Below are 14540 nucleotides of genomic sequence, written 5' to 3' on the forward strand. Positions count from 1 at the left end.
TTGAGTTTCTCCAGTCTGCAGTGTGGATCCTCCAGTCCAGCAGAGAGCAGTCTGACTCCTGAGTCTCCTGGGTGATTGTAGCTCAGGTCCAGCTCTCTCAGGTGTGAGGGGTTTGACCTCAGAGCTGAGACCAGAGAAGCACAGCCTTCCTCTGTGACTAGACAGCCTGACAGCCTGCAAAGAGTCAAATCATATTAAAACCACACTGATATTCTTTGGTGGTGAAAATAGTGGCAGTATATTTTTTTACATATTCAGATATATCAGTGTCCTGAAACCTGCCATATCTATTCATAAAATAGTGTATCATCATAAAAAATGACAAATGATCAAAGTATTGCTTGTAGATAGAAACATGTATAGTACAAATATTATAGTAGACTGACCAGACCAGTTTAAAAAGCAGTATCAGTCAGAAGACAGACAGTGAGGAATCAGATTTAGATTGTATTGAGTATACAGTCCACACCATATCTATTTAGACAGTGAGGTATCAGATTTAGATTGTATTGAGTATACAGTCCCATATCTATTTAGACAGTGAGGTATCAGATTTAGATTGTATTGAGTATACAGTCCACACCATATCTATTTAGACAGTGAGGTATCAGATTTAGATTGTATTGAGTATACAGTCCCACCATATCTATTTATGACAGTGAGGTATCAGATTTAGATTGTATTGAGTATACAGTCCACACCATTTATCTATTTAGACAGTGAGGAATCAGATTTAGATTGTATTGAGTATACAGTCCACACCATATCTATTTAGACAGTGAGGAATCAGATTTAGATTGTATTGAGTATACAGTCCACACCATATCTATTTAGACAGTGAGGTATCAGATTTAGATTGTATATATACAGTGAACCATATCCCTATTTAACAGTTATCCATTTGTTGTATTGAGTATACAGTCCTCACCATATCTATTTAGACAGTTGTTGGAGGAAATTATGGTCCATGAAATGACAATTATGTATACATTCAGGTCATTGAACTGACTAGTCCAAATTCTATAATGTACTGTGTTTATGACCTCAGTGTATGTATCCCAGAGTGTATAGCCTTCCCTGTGTATATATCCCTGGTGTATCATATCCTGGTGTAAAATCACACTGATGTTTCCCTGGTGTATAATCAGTGGTGTATATATCCCTATTTTATATATTTTATATATCAGTGTTGAAACCTGCCTGGTGTATATATCCCTAATGTATATATTAGAAATGACATATTATCCCTGGTGTATATATCCCATGTATATATCCCTTTGTATACTGACCAGACCAGTTTATATCCCTGGTATCAGTCAAAAGACAGGTGTATAGGAATCAGATTAAGATTATATCCCTGGTATACAGTATCACCTATGTATTTAGACAGTGAGTGTATCATATTGGTGATATATATCCCTGGTGTATATATCCCTGGTGTATATATCCCTGGTGTATATATCCCTGGTGTATATCCCTGGAGATTTGTATATAGTCACCATATCTTTTAGACAGTGTGTATATATAGATTGTGTATATATCCCATATGTATTTAGACAGTGAGTGTATATATTTAGTATATATCCCTGTGTATATATCCCTGGTGTATATATCAGTGGTGTATCAGATTTAGATTGTATTGTGTTTCACCATATGTATTTATCCCTGGTGTATATATCCCTTGTATGTATTGGTGTATATATCCCTGTTTGTAGTTTATCCCTGGTGTTTATATCCCTTGTAATATGGTGTCTATATCCCATTTTGGATGTATAGATCCCAGGTGTATATTGAGGTGACATATATAATGTGTTTCCCATTTAGAAATATATCCTTGGTGTATGTATCCCCTATTTATAAGAAGTCATATATATCCCTGGACCAATATCCCTGGTGTATATATCCCTGGTGTATGTATCCCTGGTGTATATATCCCTGTGTATATATCCCTGGTTTATATATCCCTGGTGTATGTATCAAAACATGTATATATCCCATTGTTTCCCAGAGGCTATATCCCTGGTGTCACCATTATCCCAGAGGCTATATCAAAACATGTATATATCCCTGGTGTATATGACCAATATATCCCAGGTGTATATATCCATGTGTATATATCCCATTATATATCCCAGGTGTACAACAAAACATGCTAATCCCTGTCTCACCATATACCTGGTGTATATAGACCCTGGTGTATATATCCCATGGTGTATATATCCCTGGTGTACCAATAACAGTGTATGTATCCAAAACATGCTAATATCCCTGGTTACCAATAACAGAGTGTATATATCCAAAACATGTATGTATCCTGGTGTATATATCCCAGAGCCTATATAACAAAACATGTATATATCCCTCACCATTGTATGTATCCCTGGTGTCTGATATTTGTATATATCCCTGGTGTATATATCCCTGGTGATTATCCCTGATTATGTATCCCTGGTGTATAGATCCCTGTGTATATATCCCTGGTGTATATATCCCTTCTATATCCTGGTGTATATATCCCTGGTGTATATATGACAGTGACATTATATCCCATTGGGTTATATTGGAAAATATATCCTGTGTATATATCCCTGGTGACAAACTGCAAATGAATATCCCTGTGTTGGTGTATATATCCCTTGGTGTATATATCCCAGGCATGTTTCCCTGGTGTATATATTATGACTGTAATTTATCCTGTTAGTATAACTTTATCAAATGGGTGTATATATCCCTGGTGTTTTCATTTATAAACTATAAAATGTATCCATGGTGAAAATATCTTTAAATGGTGTATATATCCCTGTGTTTCCCTGTGTATATATCCCTGAAACATTATATATATCAAAAAACACAACCAAATGTAAAACTGTAAGCTTCACTGTCCAAACACATATGATGTGGACTATGTGTGTCTGGTAAACAAATGTGGATCTGGTGAACAGTTACCACTTGTTGACCAACTACAGGAATACTGACCTCAGAGTCTCCAGTTTACAGTGGGGATTCCCCAGTCCAGCAGAGAGCAGCTTCACTCCTGAATCCTTCAGGTCATTGTTACTCAGATCCAGCTCTCTCAGGTGTGAGGGGTTTGACCTCAGAGCTGAGACCAGAGAAGCACAGCCTTCCTCTGTGACTAGACAGCCTGACAGCCTGCAAAGAGTCAAATCATATTAAAACCGCACTGCTATTCTTCGGTGGTGAAAATAGTGACAGTATATTTGTTATCAAATGACAAGTCATCAAAGTGTTGCTTATAGAGAAAAAAATCTGTTACAAATATTATCATTGCACAGTGTTATCATTGCATAGTGTTATCATTGCATAGTGTTATCATTGCATAGTGTTATCATTGCATAGTGTTATCATTGCATAGTGTTATCATTGCATAGTGTTATCATTGCATAGTATTATCATTGCACAGTATTATCATTGCATAGTATTATCATTGCATAGTATTATCATTGCATAGTGTTATCATTGCATAGTGTTATCATTGCATAGTGTTATCATTGCATAGTGTTATCATTGCATAGTATTATCATTGCATAGTATTATCATTGCACAGTATTATCATTGCATAGTATTATCATTGCATAGTGTTATCATAGTGTTATCATTGCATAGTATTATCATTGCATAGTATTATCATTGCATAGTGTTATCATTGCATAGTGTTATCATTGCATAGTGTTATCATTGCATAGTATTATCATTGCATAGTATTATCATTGCACAGTATTATCATTGCATAGTATTATCATTGCATAGTGTTATCATTGCATAGTGTTATCATTGCATAGTGTTATCATTGCATAGTGTTATCATTGCATAGTATTATCATTGCATAGTGTTATCATTGCATAGTGTTATCATTGCATAGTGTTATCATTGCATAGTGTTATCATTGCATAGTGTTATCATTGCATAGTGTTATCATTGCATAGTATTATCATTGCATAGTGTTATCATTGCATAGTGTTATCATTGCATAGTGTTATCATTGCATAGTGTTATCATTGCATAGTGTTATCATTGCATAGTATTATCATTGCATAGTGTTATCATTGCATAGTGTTATCATTGCATAGTGTTATCATTGCATAGTGTTATCATTGCATAGTGTTATCATTGCATAGTGTTATCATTGCATAGTGTTATCATTGCATAGTGTTATCATTGCATAGTATTATCATTGCACAGTATTATCATTGCATAGTATTATCATTGCATAGTGTTATCATAGTGTTATCATTGCATAGTATTATCATTGCATAGTATTGTCATTGCATAGTATTATCATTGCATAGTGTTATCATTGCATAGTGTTATCATTGCATAGTGTTATCATTGCATAGTATTATCATTGCATAGTGTTATCATTGCATAGTATTATCATTGCATAGTGTTATCATTGCATAGTGTTATCATTGTTATCAACAAAACATGCTAACCTCTCACCATTACCAATAACAGAGTCTACAACAAAACATGCTAACCTCTCACCATTACCAATAACAGAGACTACAACAAAACATGCTAACCTCTCACCATTACCAATAACAGAGTCTACAACAAAACATGCTAACCTCTCACCATTACCAATAACATAGGCTCCAACAAAACATGCTAACCTCTCACCATTACCAATAACAGAGACTACAACAAAACAGACTAACCTCTCACCATTACCAATAACAGAGGATACAACAAAACATGCTAACCTATTACCATTACCAATAACAGAGACTACAACAAAACATGCTAACCTCTCACCATTACCAATAACAGAGACTACAACAAAACATGCTAACCTCTTACCATTACCAATAACAGAGGATACAACAAAACATGCTAACCTCTTACCATTACCAATAACAGAGGCTACAACAAAACAGACTAACCTCTCACCATTACCAATAACAGAGGCTACAACAAAACATGCTAACCTCTTACCATTACCAATAACAGAGACTACAACAAAACATGCTAACCTCTTACCATTACCAATAACAGAGGAGTTTAGCATTTATACTGACATTTGTGCCTCTATAACTTTGTTATTCATCATTATTCACTATTCATATCTAAATGGTAAAAAATGTATGAATTCCCTCAAATAAAAGGTGACATTCTGTACTGTCACCTAATATGAAACATTATATCTTAAATCCTAAATGCTGGAGCATAACACCACATTTAAAACTGTAAGCTTCACTGTCCAATCACATATGTTGTGGACTATGTGTGTCTGGTAAACACATGTGGATCGAGTGAACAGTTATCACTTGTTGACCAACTACAGGAATACTGACCTCAGAGTCTCCAGTTTACAGTGGGGATTCCCCAGTCCAGCAGAGAGCAGCTCCACTCCTGAATCCTTCAGGTCATTGTTACTCAGATCCAGCTCTCTCAGGTGTGAGGGGTTTGAACTGATAACTGAGGCCAACACTTTACAGGATGTGTCTGTGAGTTTACAGCCACTGAGTCTGAAACACAGAAGAAATACAATTACAGACAGGTTGTATTAAAGTGTTACACTGTAACCTGTGCACAAATAATGTGTTGGGGTTGACCTCAGAGCTGAGACCAGGGAAGCACAGCCTAGAAATGACACATTATCAATGTATTGCTTGAAGATAGAAAGATGCATATTAACAAATATTTGAGTGGACTGACCAGACCAGTTTAAAAATCAGTATCAGTCAGAAGACAGACAGTGAGGAATCAGATTTAGATTGTATTGAGTATACAGTCCACACCATATCTATTTAGACAGTGAGGAATCAGATTTAGATTGTATTGAGTATACAGTCCACACCATATCTATTTAGACAGTGAGGAATCAGATTTAGATTGTATTGAGTATACAGTCCACACCATATCTATTTAGACAGTGAGGAATCAGATTTAGATTGTATTGAGTATACAGTCCACATCATATCTATTTAGACAGTGAGGTGTCAGATTTAGATTGTATTGATTATACAGTCCACACCATATCTATTTAGACAGTGAGGTATCAGATTTAGATTGTATTGAGTATACAGTCCACACCATATCTATTTAGACAGTGAGGTGTCAGATTTAGATTGTATTGATTATACAGTCCACACCATATCTATTTAGACAGTGAGGTATCAGATTTAGATTGTATTGATTATACAGTCCACACCATATCTATTTAGACAGTGAGGTGTCAGATTTAGATTGTATTGAGTATACAGTCCACACCATATCTATTTAGACAGTGAGGTGTCAGATTTAGATTGTATTGAGTATACAGTCCACACCATATCTATTTAGACAGTGAGGTGTCAGATTTAGATTGTATTGAGTAAACAGTCCACACCATATCTATTTAGACAGTGAGGAATCAGATTTAGATTGTATTGAGTATACAGTCCACACCATATCTATTTAGACAGTGAGGTATCAGATTTAGATTGTATTGAGTATACAGTCCACACCATATCTATTTAGACAGTGAGGTGTCAGATTTAGATTGTATTGAGTATACAGTCCACACCATATCTATTTAGACAGTGAGGAATCAGATTTAGATTGTATTGAGTATACAGTCCACACCATATCTATTTAGACAGTGAGGTATCAGATTTAGATTGTATTGAGTATACAGTCCACACCATATCTATTTAGACAGTAAGGTATCAGATTTAGATTGTATTGTGTATACAGTCCACACCATATCTATTTAGACAGTGAGGTATCAGATTTAGATTGTATTGAGTATACAGTCCACACCATATCTATTTAGACAGTGAGGTATCAGATTTAGATTGTATTGAGTATACAGTCCACACCATATCTATTTAGACAGTGAGGTGTCAGATTTAGATTGTATTGAGTAAACAGTCCACACCATATCTATTTAGACAGTGAGGTATCAGATTTAGATTGTATTGTGTATACAGTCCACACCATATCTATTTAGACAGTGAGGAATCAGATTTAGATTGTATTGAGTATACAGTCCACACCATATCTATTTAGACAGTGAGGTATCAGATTTAGATTGTATTGAGTATACAGTCCACACCATATCTATTTAGACAGTGAGGTATCAGATTTAGATTGTATTGAGTATACAGTCCACACCATATCTATTTTGACAGTGAGGTATCAGATTTAGATTGTATTGAGTATACAGTCCACACCATATCTATTTAGACAGTGAGGTATCAGATTTAGATTGTATTGAGTATACAGTCCACACCATATCTATTTAGACAGTGAGGAATCAGATTTAGATTGTATTGAGTATACAGTCCACACCATATCTATTTAGACCGTGAAGCTGACATTGTAAATGTGTCTCTATACTCCAACATTTTGGATTTCAGATCAAATGTTTCATATGAGGTGACAGTATAAAATGTCACCTTTTATTTGAGGATATTTTAATACATATCTGTTTCAACGTTTAGAAAGATTAAAGCATTTTATGTATCTAGTCCCCCCATTTGAAGAAGTCATAAGTATTCTGACACTTAAAGTGTATTAAATTAGTCAAAAGTATATCTGGTCCCATATTCCTCGAACACAATGACAACATCAAGCCTGTGACGCCTTGACTGAGAAAGATCATGAATGAATCTTGAATAATAATGAGTGAGAAAGTTACAGAGGCTACAACAAAACATGCTAACCTCTCACCATTACCAATAACAGAGACTACAACAAAACATGCTAACCTCTCACCATTACCAATAACAGAGACTACAACAACATGTTAACCTCTCACCATTACCAATAACAGAGGCTACAACAAAACATGCTAACCTCTCACCATTACCAATAACAGAGGATACAACAAAACATGCTAACCTCTCACCATTACCAATAACAGAGGCTACACCAAAACATGCTAATCTCTCACCATTACCAATAACAGACGCTACAACAAAACATGCTAACCTCTCACCTTTAAGCTCAAATAAAAGGTGACATTCTGTACTGTTGCCTAATATGAAACATTATATCTCAAATCCAAAATGCTGGAGAATAGCGCCAAATTTAAAACCGTAATCTTCACTGTCCAATCACATATGGTGTGGACTATGTGTGTCTGGTAAACACATGTGGATCTGGTGAACAGTTATCACTCGTTGACCAACTACAGGAATACTGACCTCAGAGTCTCCAGTTTACAGTGGGGATTCCCCAGTCCAGCAGAGAGCAGCTCCACTCCTGAATCCTTCAGGTCGTTGTTACTCAGATCCAGCTCTCTCAGGTGTGAGGGGTTTGAACTGATAACTGAGGCCAACACTTTACAGGATGTGTTTCTGAGTTTACAGCCACTGAGTCTGAAACACAGAAGACATACAATGACAGACAGGTTGTATTCAAATGTTACGCTTAGCTTTCCCTGCGTACACTGTAACCTGTGCACAAAAAATGTGTTGGGTTTGACCTCAGAGCTGAGACCAGAGAAGCACAGCCTTCCTCTGTGACTAGACAGCCTGACAGCCTGCAAAGAGTCAAATCATATTAGAATCACACTGATATTCTTTGGTGGTAAAAATAGTGGCAGTATATATTTTATTTTATATATTTTAACATATTCAGATATATCAGTGTCCTGAAACTTGCCATACATATTCATAAATTAATGTATCATTATTAGAAATGACAAATTATCCAAGTATTGGTTGTATAAAGAAACATGTATAGTACAAAAATTTCAGTAGACTGACCAGACCAGTTTAAAAAGCAGTATCAGTCAAAAGACAGACAGTGAGGAATCAGATTTAGATTTTATTGTGTATACAGTCCACACCATATCTATTTAGACAGTGAGGTATCAGATTTAGATTGTATTGAGTATACAGTCCACACCATATCTATTTAGACAGTGAGGTATCAGATTTAGATTGTATTGAGTATACAGTCCACACCATATCTATTTAGACAGTGAGGAATCAGATTTAGATTGTATTGAGTATACAGTCCTCACCATATCTATTTAGACAGTGAGGTATCAGATTTAGATTGTATTGAGTATACAGTCCACACCATATCTATTTAGACAGTGAGGTATCAGATTTAGATTGTATTGAGTATACAGTCCACACCATATCTATTTAGACAGTGAGGAATCAGATTTAGATTGTATTGAGTATACAGTCCTCACCATATCTATTTAGACAGTGAGGTATCAGATTTAGATTGTATTGAGTATACAGTCCACACCATATCTATTTAGACAGTGAGGAATCAGATTTAGATTGTATTGAGTATACAGTCCTCACCATATCTATTTAGACAGTGAGGTATCAGATTTAGATTGTATTGAGTATACAGTCCACACCATATCTATTTAGACAGTGAGGTATCAGATTTAGATTGTATTGAGTATACAGTCCACACCATATCTATTTAGACAGTGAGGAATCAGATTTAGATTGTATTGAGTATACAGTCCTCACCATATCTATTTAGACAGTGAGGTATCAGATTTAGATTGTATTGAGTATACAGTCCACACCATATCTATTTAGACAGTGAGGTATCAGATTTAGATTGTATTGAGTATACAGTCCACACCATATCTATTTAGACAGTGAGGAATCAGATTTAGATTGTATTGAGTATACAGTCCTCACCATATCTATTTAGACAGTGAGGTATCAGATTTAGATTGTATTGAGTATACAGTCCACACCATATCTATTTAGACAGTGAGGTATCAGATTTAGATTGTATTGAGTATACAGTCCACACCATATCTATTTAGACAGTGAGGTATCAGATTTAGATTGTATTGAGTATACAGTCCACACCATATCTATTTAGACAGTGAGGTATCAGATTTAGATTGTATTGAGTATACAGTCCTCACCATATCTATTTAGACAGTGAGGTATCAGATTTAGATTGTATTGAGTATACAGTCCTCACCGTTTCTAGTTTGTCAGTGAAGATAATATTTTAAATGTGTCTCTATACTCCAACATTTTGGATTTCAGATCAGATGTTTCATATGAGGTGACAGTATATAATGTCATATTTCACCATTTAGAAATGAAAGCACTTTATGTATCTAGTCCCCCTATTTAAAGAAGTCATAAGTATTCTGACCAATTCACTCAAAGTGTATTAAAATAGTAAACAGTTTAGTATCTGGTCCCATATTCATTGAAATCAACGCCTACATGACCAATAACAGAGGCTACAACAAAACATGCTAACCTCTCAACATGACCAATAACAGAGGCTACAACAAAACATGCTAACCTCTCACCATTACCAATAACAGAGGCTACAACAAAACATGCTGACCTCTCACCATTACCAATAACAGAGACCACAACAAAACATACTAACCTCTCACCATTACCAATAACAGAGGCTACAACAAAACATACTAACCTCTCACCATTACCAATAACAGAGACCACAACAAAACATACTAACCTCTCACCATTACCAATAACAGAGGCTACAACAAAACATACTAACCTCTCACCATTACCAATAACAGAGGCTACAACAAAACATGCTGACCTCTCACCATTACCAATAACAGAGACCACAACAAAACATACTAACCTCTCACCATTACCAATAACAGAGGCTACAACAAAACATACTAACCTCTCACCATTACCAATAACAGAGGCTACAACAAAACATGCTAACCTCTCAACATGACCAAAAAGAGGCTACAACAAAACATACTAACCTCTCACCATTACATATAACAGAGGGGGTCTGATATTTGTGCCTCTGTAACTTTCTCATTCATCATCATTCATGATTCATTCCTGATTAGTCATCATCATAGTAGCATCCACATGAATGTAGAAGTGTTCAGAAACATCTTCTATTCTTACTGACAATACAAGTGAAGTGACTCCAAAATGACAGGACATTATTCACCATTCAGTTTCTATTAGGAAAAACATCCAAAACACAACCAAGACAAACTGCAAATGAATTCAACAAGTTAGTAGAATCATAATCTTTATGTAATCACTGCAGGCATGGAATATGGAACCAAATATTAAACTTATGACTAAAATAATTTATCCAAAATAGTATAACTTTTTCAAATGGGAGAACTAGATACATAAAGTGTTTTCATTTATAAACTGTAAAATAGATATGTATGAAAATAACTTTAAATAAAAGGTGACATTCTGTACTGTCACTTAATATGAAACATTATATCTCAAATCCAAAATGCTGGAGCAGAGCACCACATTTAAAACTGTAAGCTTCACTGTCCAAACACATATGATGTGGACTATGTGTGCCTGGTAAACACATGTGGATCTGGTGAACAGTTATCACTTGTTGACCAACTACAGGAATACTGACCTCAGAGTCTCCAGTTTACAGTGGGGATTCCCCAGTCCAGCAGAGAGCAGCTTCACTCCTGAATCCTTCAGGTCATTGTTTCTCAGGTCCAGCTCTCTCAGGTGTGAGGGGTTTGACCTCAGAGCTGAGACCAGTGAAGCACAGCCTTCCTCTGTGACTCCACAGCCTGACAGCCTGACAAAGAGATCATCATGACTTCACAAACACACTGCTCATTTAACACCAGTAGTGTAGAAGGACAATGGCAGATGCATTTGGTTTATTCTCTCAAACAGCATATATATTCATCTTATCATATATTATCATCATATATCAATTAATTTATTCAATGTGTTTTTCAATATAATATTATATACATATTATAATACATATTTTTCTCTAAACTGAATATTTCTTCCTGATGATTAGTTCTTATATGTCATTTTATTTACTCACAGAACAGCTCTGGAGGCTTTGACCACTGGCAGCAGCCTTAGAAGACCTTCCTCTGATCTGGAGTATTTCTTCAGGTCAAACACATCCAGCTCCTTTTCTGAAGTCAGCAACACAAAGACCAGAGCTGACCACTGTGCAGGTGACAGTTCATCTTCTGAGAGACTTCCTGATCTCAGGTAGAATTGGATCTCCTCCACTAGAGAATGGTCATTCAGTTCATTCAGACAGTGGAACAGATTGATGCTCCTCTCTGGAGAGAGATCCTCCCTGATCTTCTCCTTGATGTACTTGACTGTTTCTTCATGGCTCTGTGAGCTGCTTCTTGTCTTTGTCAGTAGACCTCGTAAGTACTTCTGATTGGACTCCAGTGAGAGGCCCAGAAGGAAGCGGAGGAAAAGGTCCAGGTTTCCCGTCTCACTTTGTAAGGCTTTATCCACAGCACTCTTGTAGAAAGTAACTTCAGGCTCGTCTTTTGTTTGCAGTTTGTCCATTAGATTCTCATTGTTGTTGATGAATGAGAGGAACACATATACAGCAGCCAGAAACTCCTGAATGCTCAGATGAACAAAGCAGTACACCGTGTCCTGGTACAGCCCACATTCCTCTTTAAAGATCTGTGTGCACAATCCTGAGTACACTGAGGCTTCATTGACATCAATGCCAGACTCTTTCAGGTCTTCTTCATAGAAAATCAGATTGCCCTTCACAAGCTGTTGAAAAGCCAGTTTTCCCAGTGACAGAATGCTCTCTTTATTCCAGTGTGGACCTGTCTCTTCTTTCCCAAGATACTTTTCATTCTTCTGTTTGGTATGAAACTCCACAAGGTGTGTGTACATCTCAGTCAGAGTCTTGGGCATCTCTTCTCTCTTATGTTTCAGCATGTGTTCAAGGACTGTTGCAGAAATCCAACAGAAGACTGGAATGTGGCACATGATGTGGAGGCTCCTTGATGTCTTTATGTGTGAGATGATTCTGCTGGCCAGGTCCTCATCACTGAATCTCTTCCTGAAGTACTCCTCCTTCTGTGGGTCATTGAACCCTCGTACCTCTGTCACCTGGTCAACACACCCTGAAGGGATCTTATTGGCTGCTGCAGGTCGGGTAGTTATCCAGAGGAGAGCAGAGGGAAGCAGATTTCCCTTGATGAGATTTGTCAGCAGAACATCCACTGAGGTTGACTCTGTGACGTCCCAACAGATCTTGTTCTTCTGGAAGTCTAGGGGCAGTCGGCACTCATCCAGACCATCAAAGATGAACAGAACTTTGTAGTTGTTGTAGTTAGAGATTCTTGATTGTTTGGTTTCCATTGAGAAGTGATTGAGAAGTTCAATGAAAGTGAGATTTTCACCTTTCATCAAATTCAGCTCCCGAAAAGGGAATGAAAATACAAATTGGACATCCTGATTTGCTTTTCCTTCAGCCCAGTCCAGAATGAACTTCTGCACAGAGACTGTTTTTCCAATGCCAGCGACTCCCTTTGTCAGCACAGTTCTGATAGGTTTGTCTTGTCCAGTTAAGGGTTTGAAGATGTCGTTACATTTGATTGCAGTCTCTGGTCTTGCTTGTTTCCTGGTTGTTGTCTCAATCTGTCTCAGCTCGTGTTCATTATTGACCTCTCCTGTTCCACCCTCTGTGATGTAGAGCTCTGTGTAGATCTTATTGAGAAGTGTTGGGTTTCCATGTTTAGCGATCCCCTCAAATACACATTGAAACTTCTTCTTCAGATTAGATTTGAGTTCACGTTGGCAAATCACAGCAAGATCATCTGAATCTAGAAATAACACAGAGGATATTAATATTACGTCTGTTTTAATGCAGACAGTATTGAAGGACTGTTATAAAGTTGTAAAATATAATAATTGATTCTCTTAACTGACTGTATAAATGTGTAAATGTTTTCATAATGCATTACAGACTGGTGTGACTGATTATATTATTATTGGTATTATTGATGGTATTATTAATGTTGTCTCTCTCTCTAAATTAATCAGCACAACACATCCCTGCTGCTACTTGATGAGGTCACTAGGTGTTGTGTTAAGGCTGCTACAATATCATTGAGTTACACAGCTACTTTAGCTGTACTTTAGCTACAGCTTTTAAATGTTATAAAACAGCATCAACATGAGGCAGACAGATCTTACATTTCTCCAGTGTGTCAGCAAGCTCCTTCTGGTTCATTTTCCTCAGGATGTGCAGTGTGATCTTCAGAGCCCCCTCTCTGGCACTGCTCTCCTGCTGCTCATCTTCAGGGTCCACCACTTCCTTATCCTGCTTCTGACTCTCAAAGCCTTCTGGGAGTTCTGGACTAAGAATCCTCTTGAACATCCTCAGCTCGTTCTTCATAAATGTCATCATTTTCTCTTCAAGCAACTGAAATAAATAAAGTAAATAAGTTAAGCAAGAGACTAAATGCTTTCTCATTAACACATTAATGAATGATTGACAGATCAACTTAACTTGAGGTAAACAAAAACAAATGGACACAACAGGACCACATACACTGAATATGGAGGCCAGGTCTGTTTGATGACTCTGGGAAGACTGACCACTGAGAATCTCTGACTCTGATCTCTCCTGTTGGTTTCTGTAGACAAAATATTAGATTACATCTCCTCATCCAGGAGTACACACACACACACACACACACACACACACACACACACACACACACACACACACACACACACACACACACACACACACACACACACACACACACACACACACGGAGAGAATGATGTGTTTAATATAGTTTTAGGACT

At 36.8% G+C, this 14540-nt stretch overlaps 1 protein-coding gene across 1 annotated transcript in view; it reads right to left on the minus strand.

Moving 5' to 3' along the window:
• LOC135533957 (NACHT, LRR and PYD domains-containing protein 12-like) overlaps nucleotides 1-14383 on the minus strand; it is a 16555-nt gene extending 2172 nt beyond the window's left edge. The window contains 8 exon segments of the mRNA XM_064961138.1: nucleotides 1-174; nucleotides 2977-3150; nucleotides 5313-5486; nucleotides 8151-8324; nucleotides 11341-11514; nucleotides 11776-13546; nucleotides 13920-14148; nucleotides 14278-14383. Coding sequence (XP_064817210.1) covers nucleotides 1-174; nucleotides 2977-3150; nucleotides 5313-5486; nucleotides 8151-8324; nucleotides 11341-11514; nucleotides 11776-13546; nucleotides 13920-14133 — 2855 coding nt within the window. The 5' untranslated portion in view covers nucleotides 14134-14148; nucleotides 14278-14383.
• Nucleotides 14384-14540: the final 157 nt, after the last annotated feature.

Source organism: Oncorhynchus masou, unplaced genomic scaffold (assembly GCF_036934945.1).
Source record: "Oncorhynchus masou masou isolate Uvic2021 unplaced genomic scaffold, UVic_Omas_1.1 unplaced_scaffold_2837, whole genome shotgun sequence".
Classification (NCBI taxonomy): Eukaryota; Metazoa; Chordata; class Actinopteri; order Salmoniformes; family Salmonidae; genus Oncorhynchus; species Oncorhynchus masou.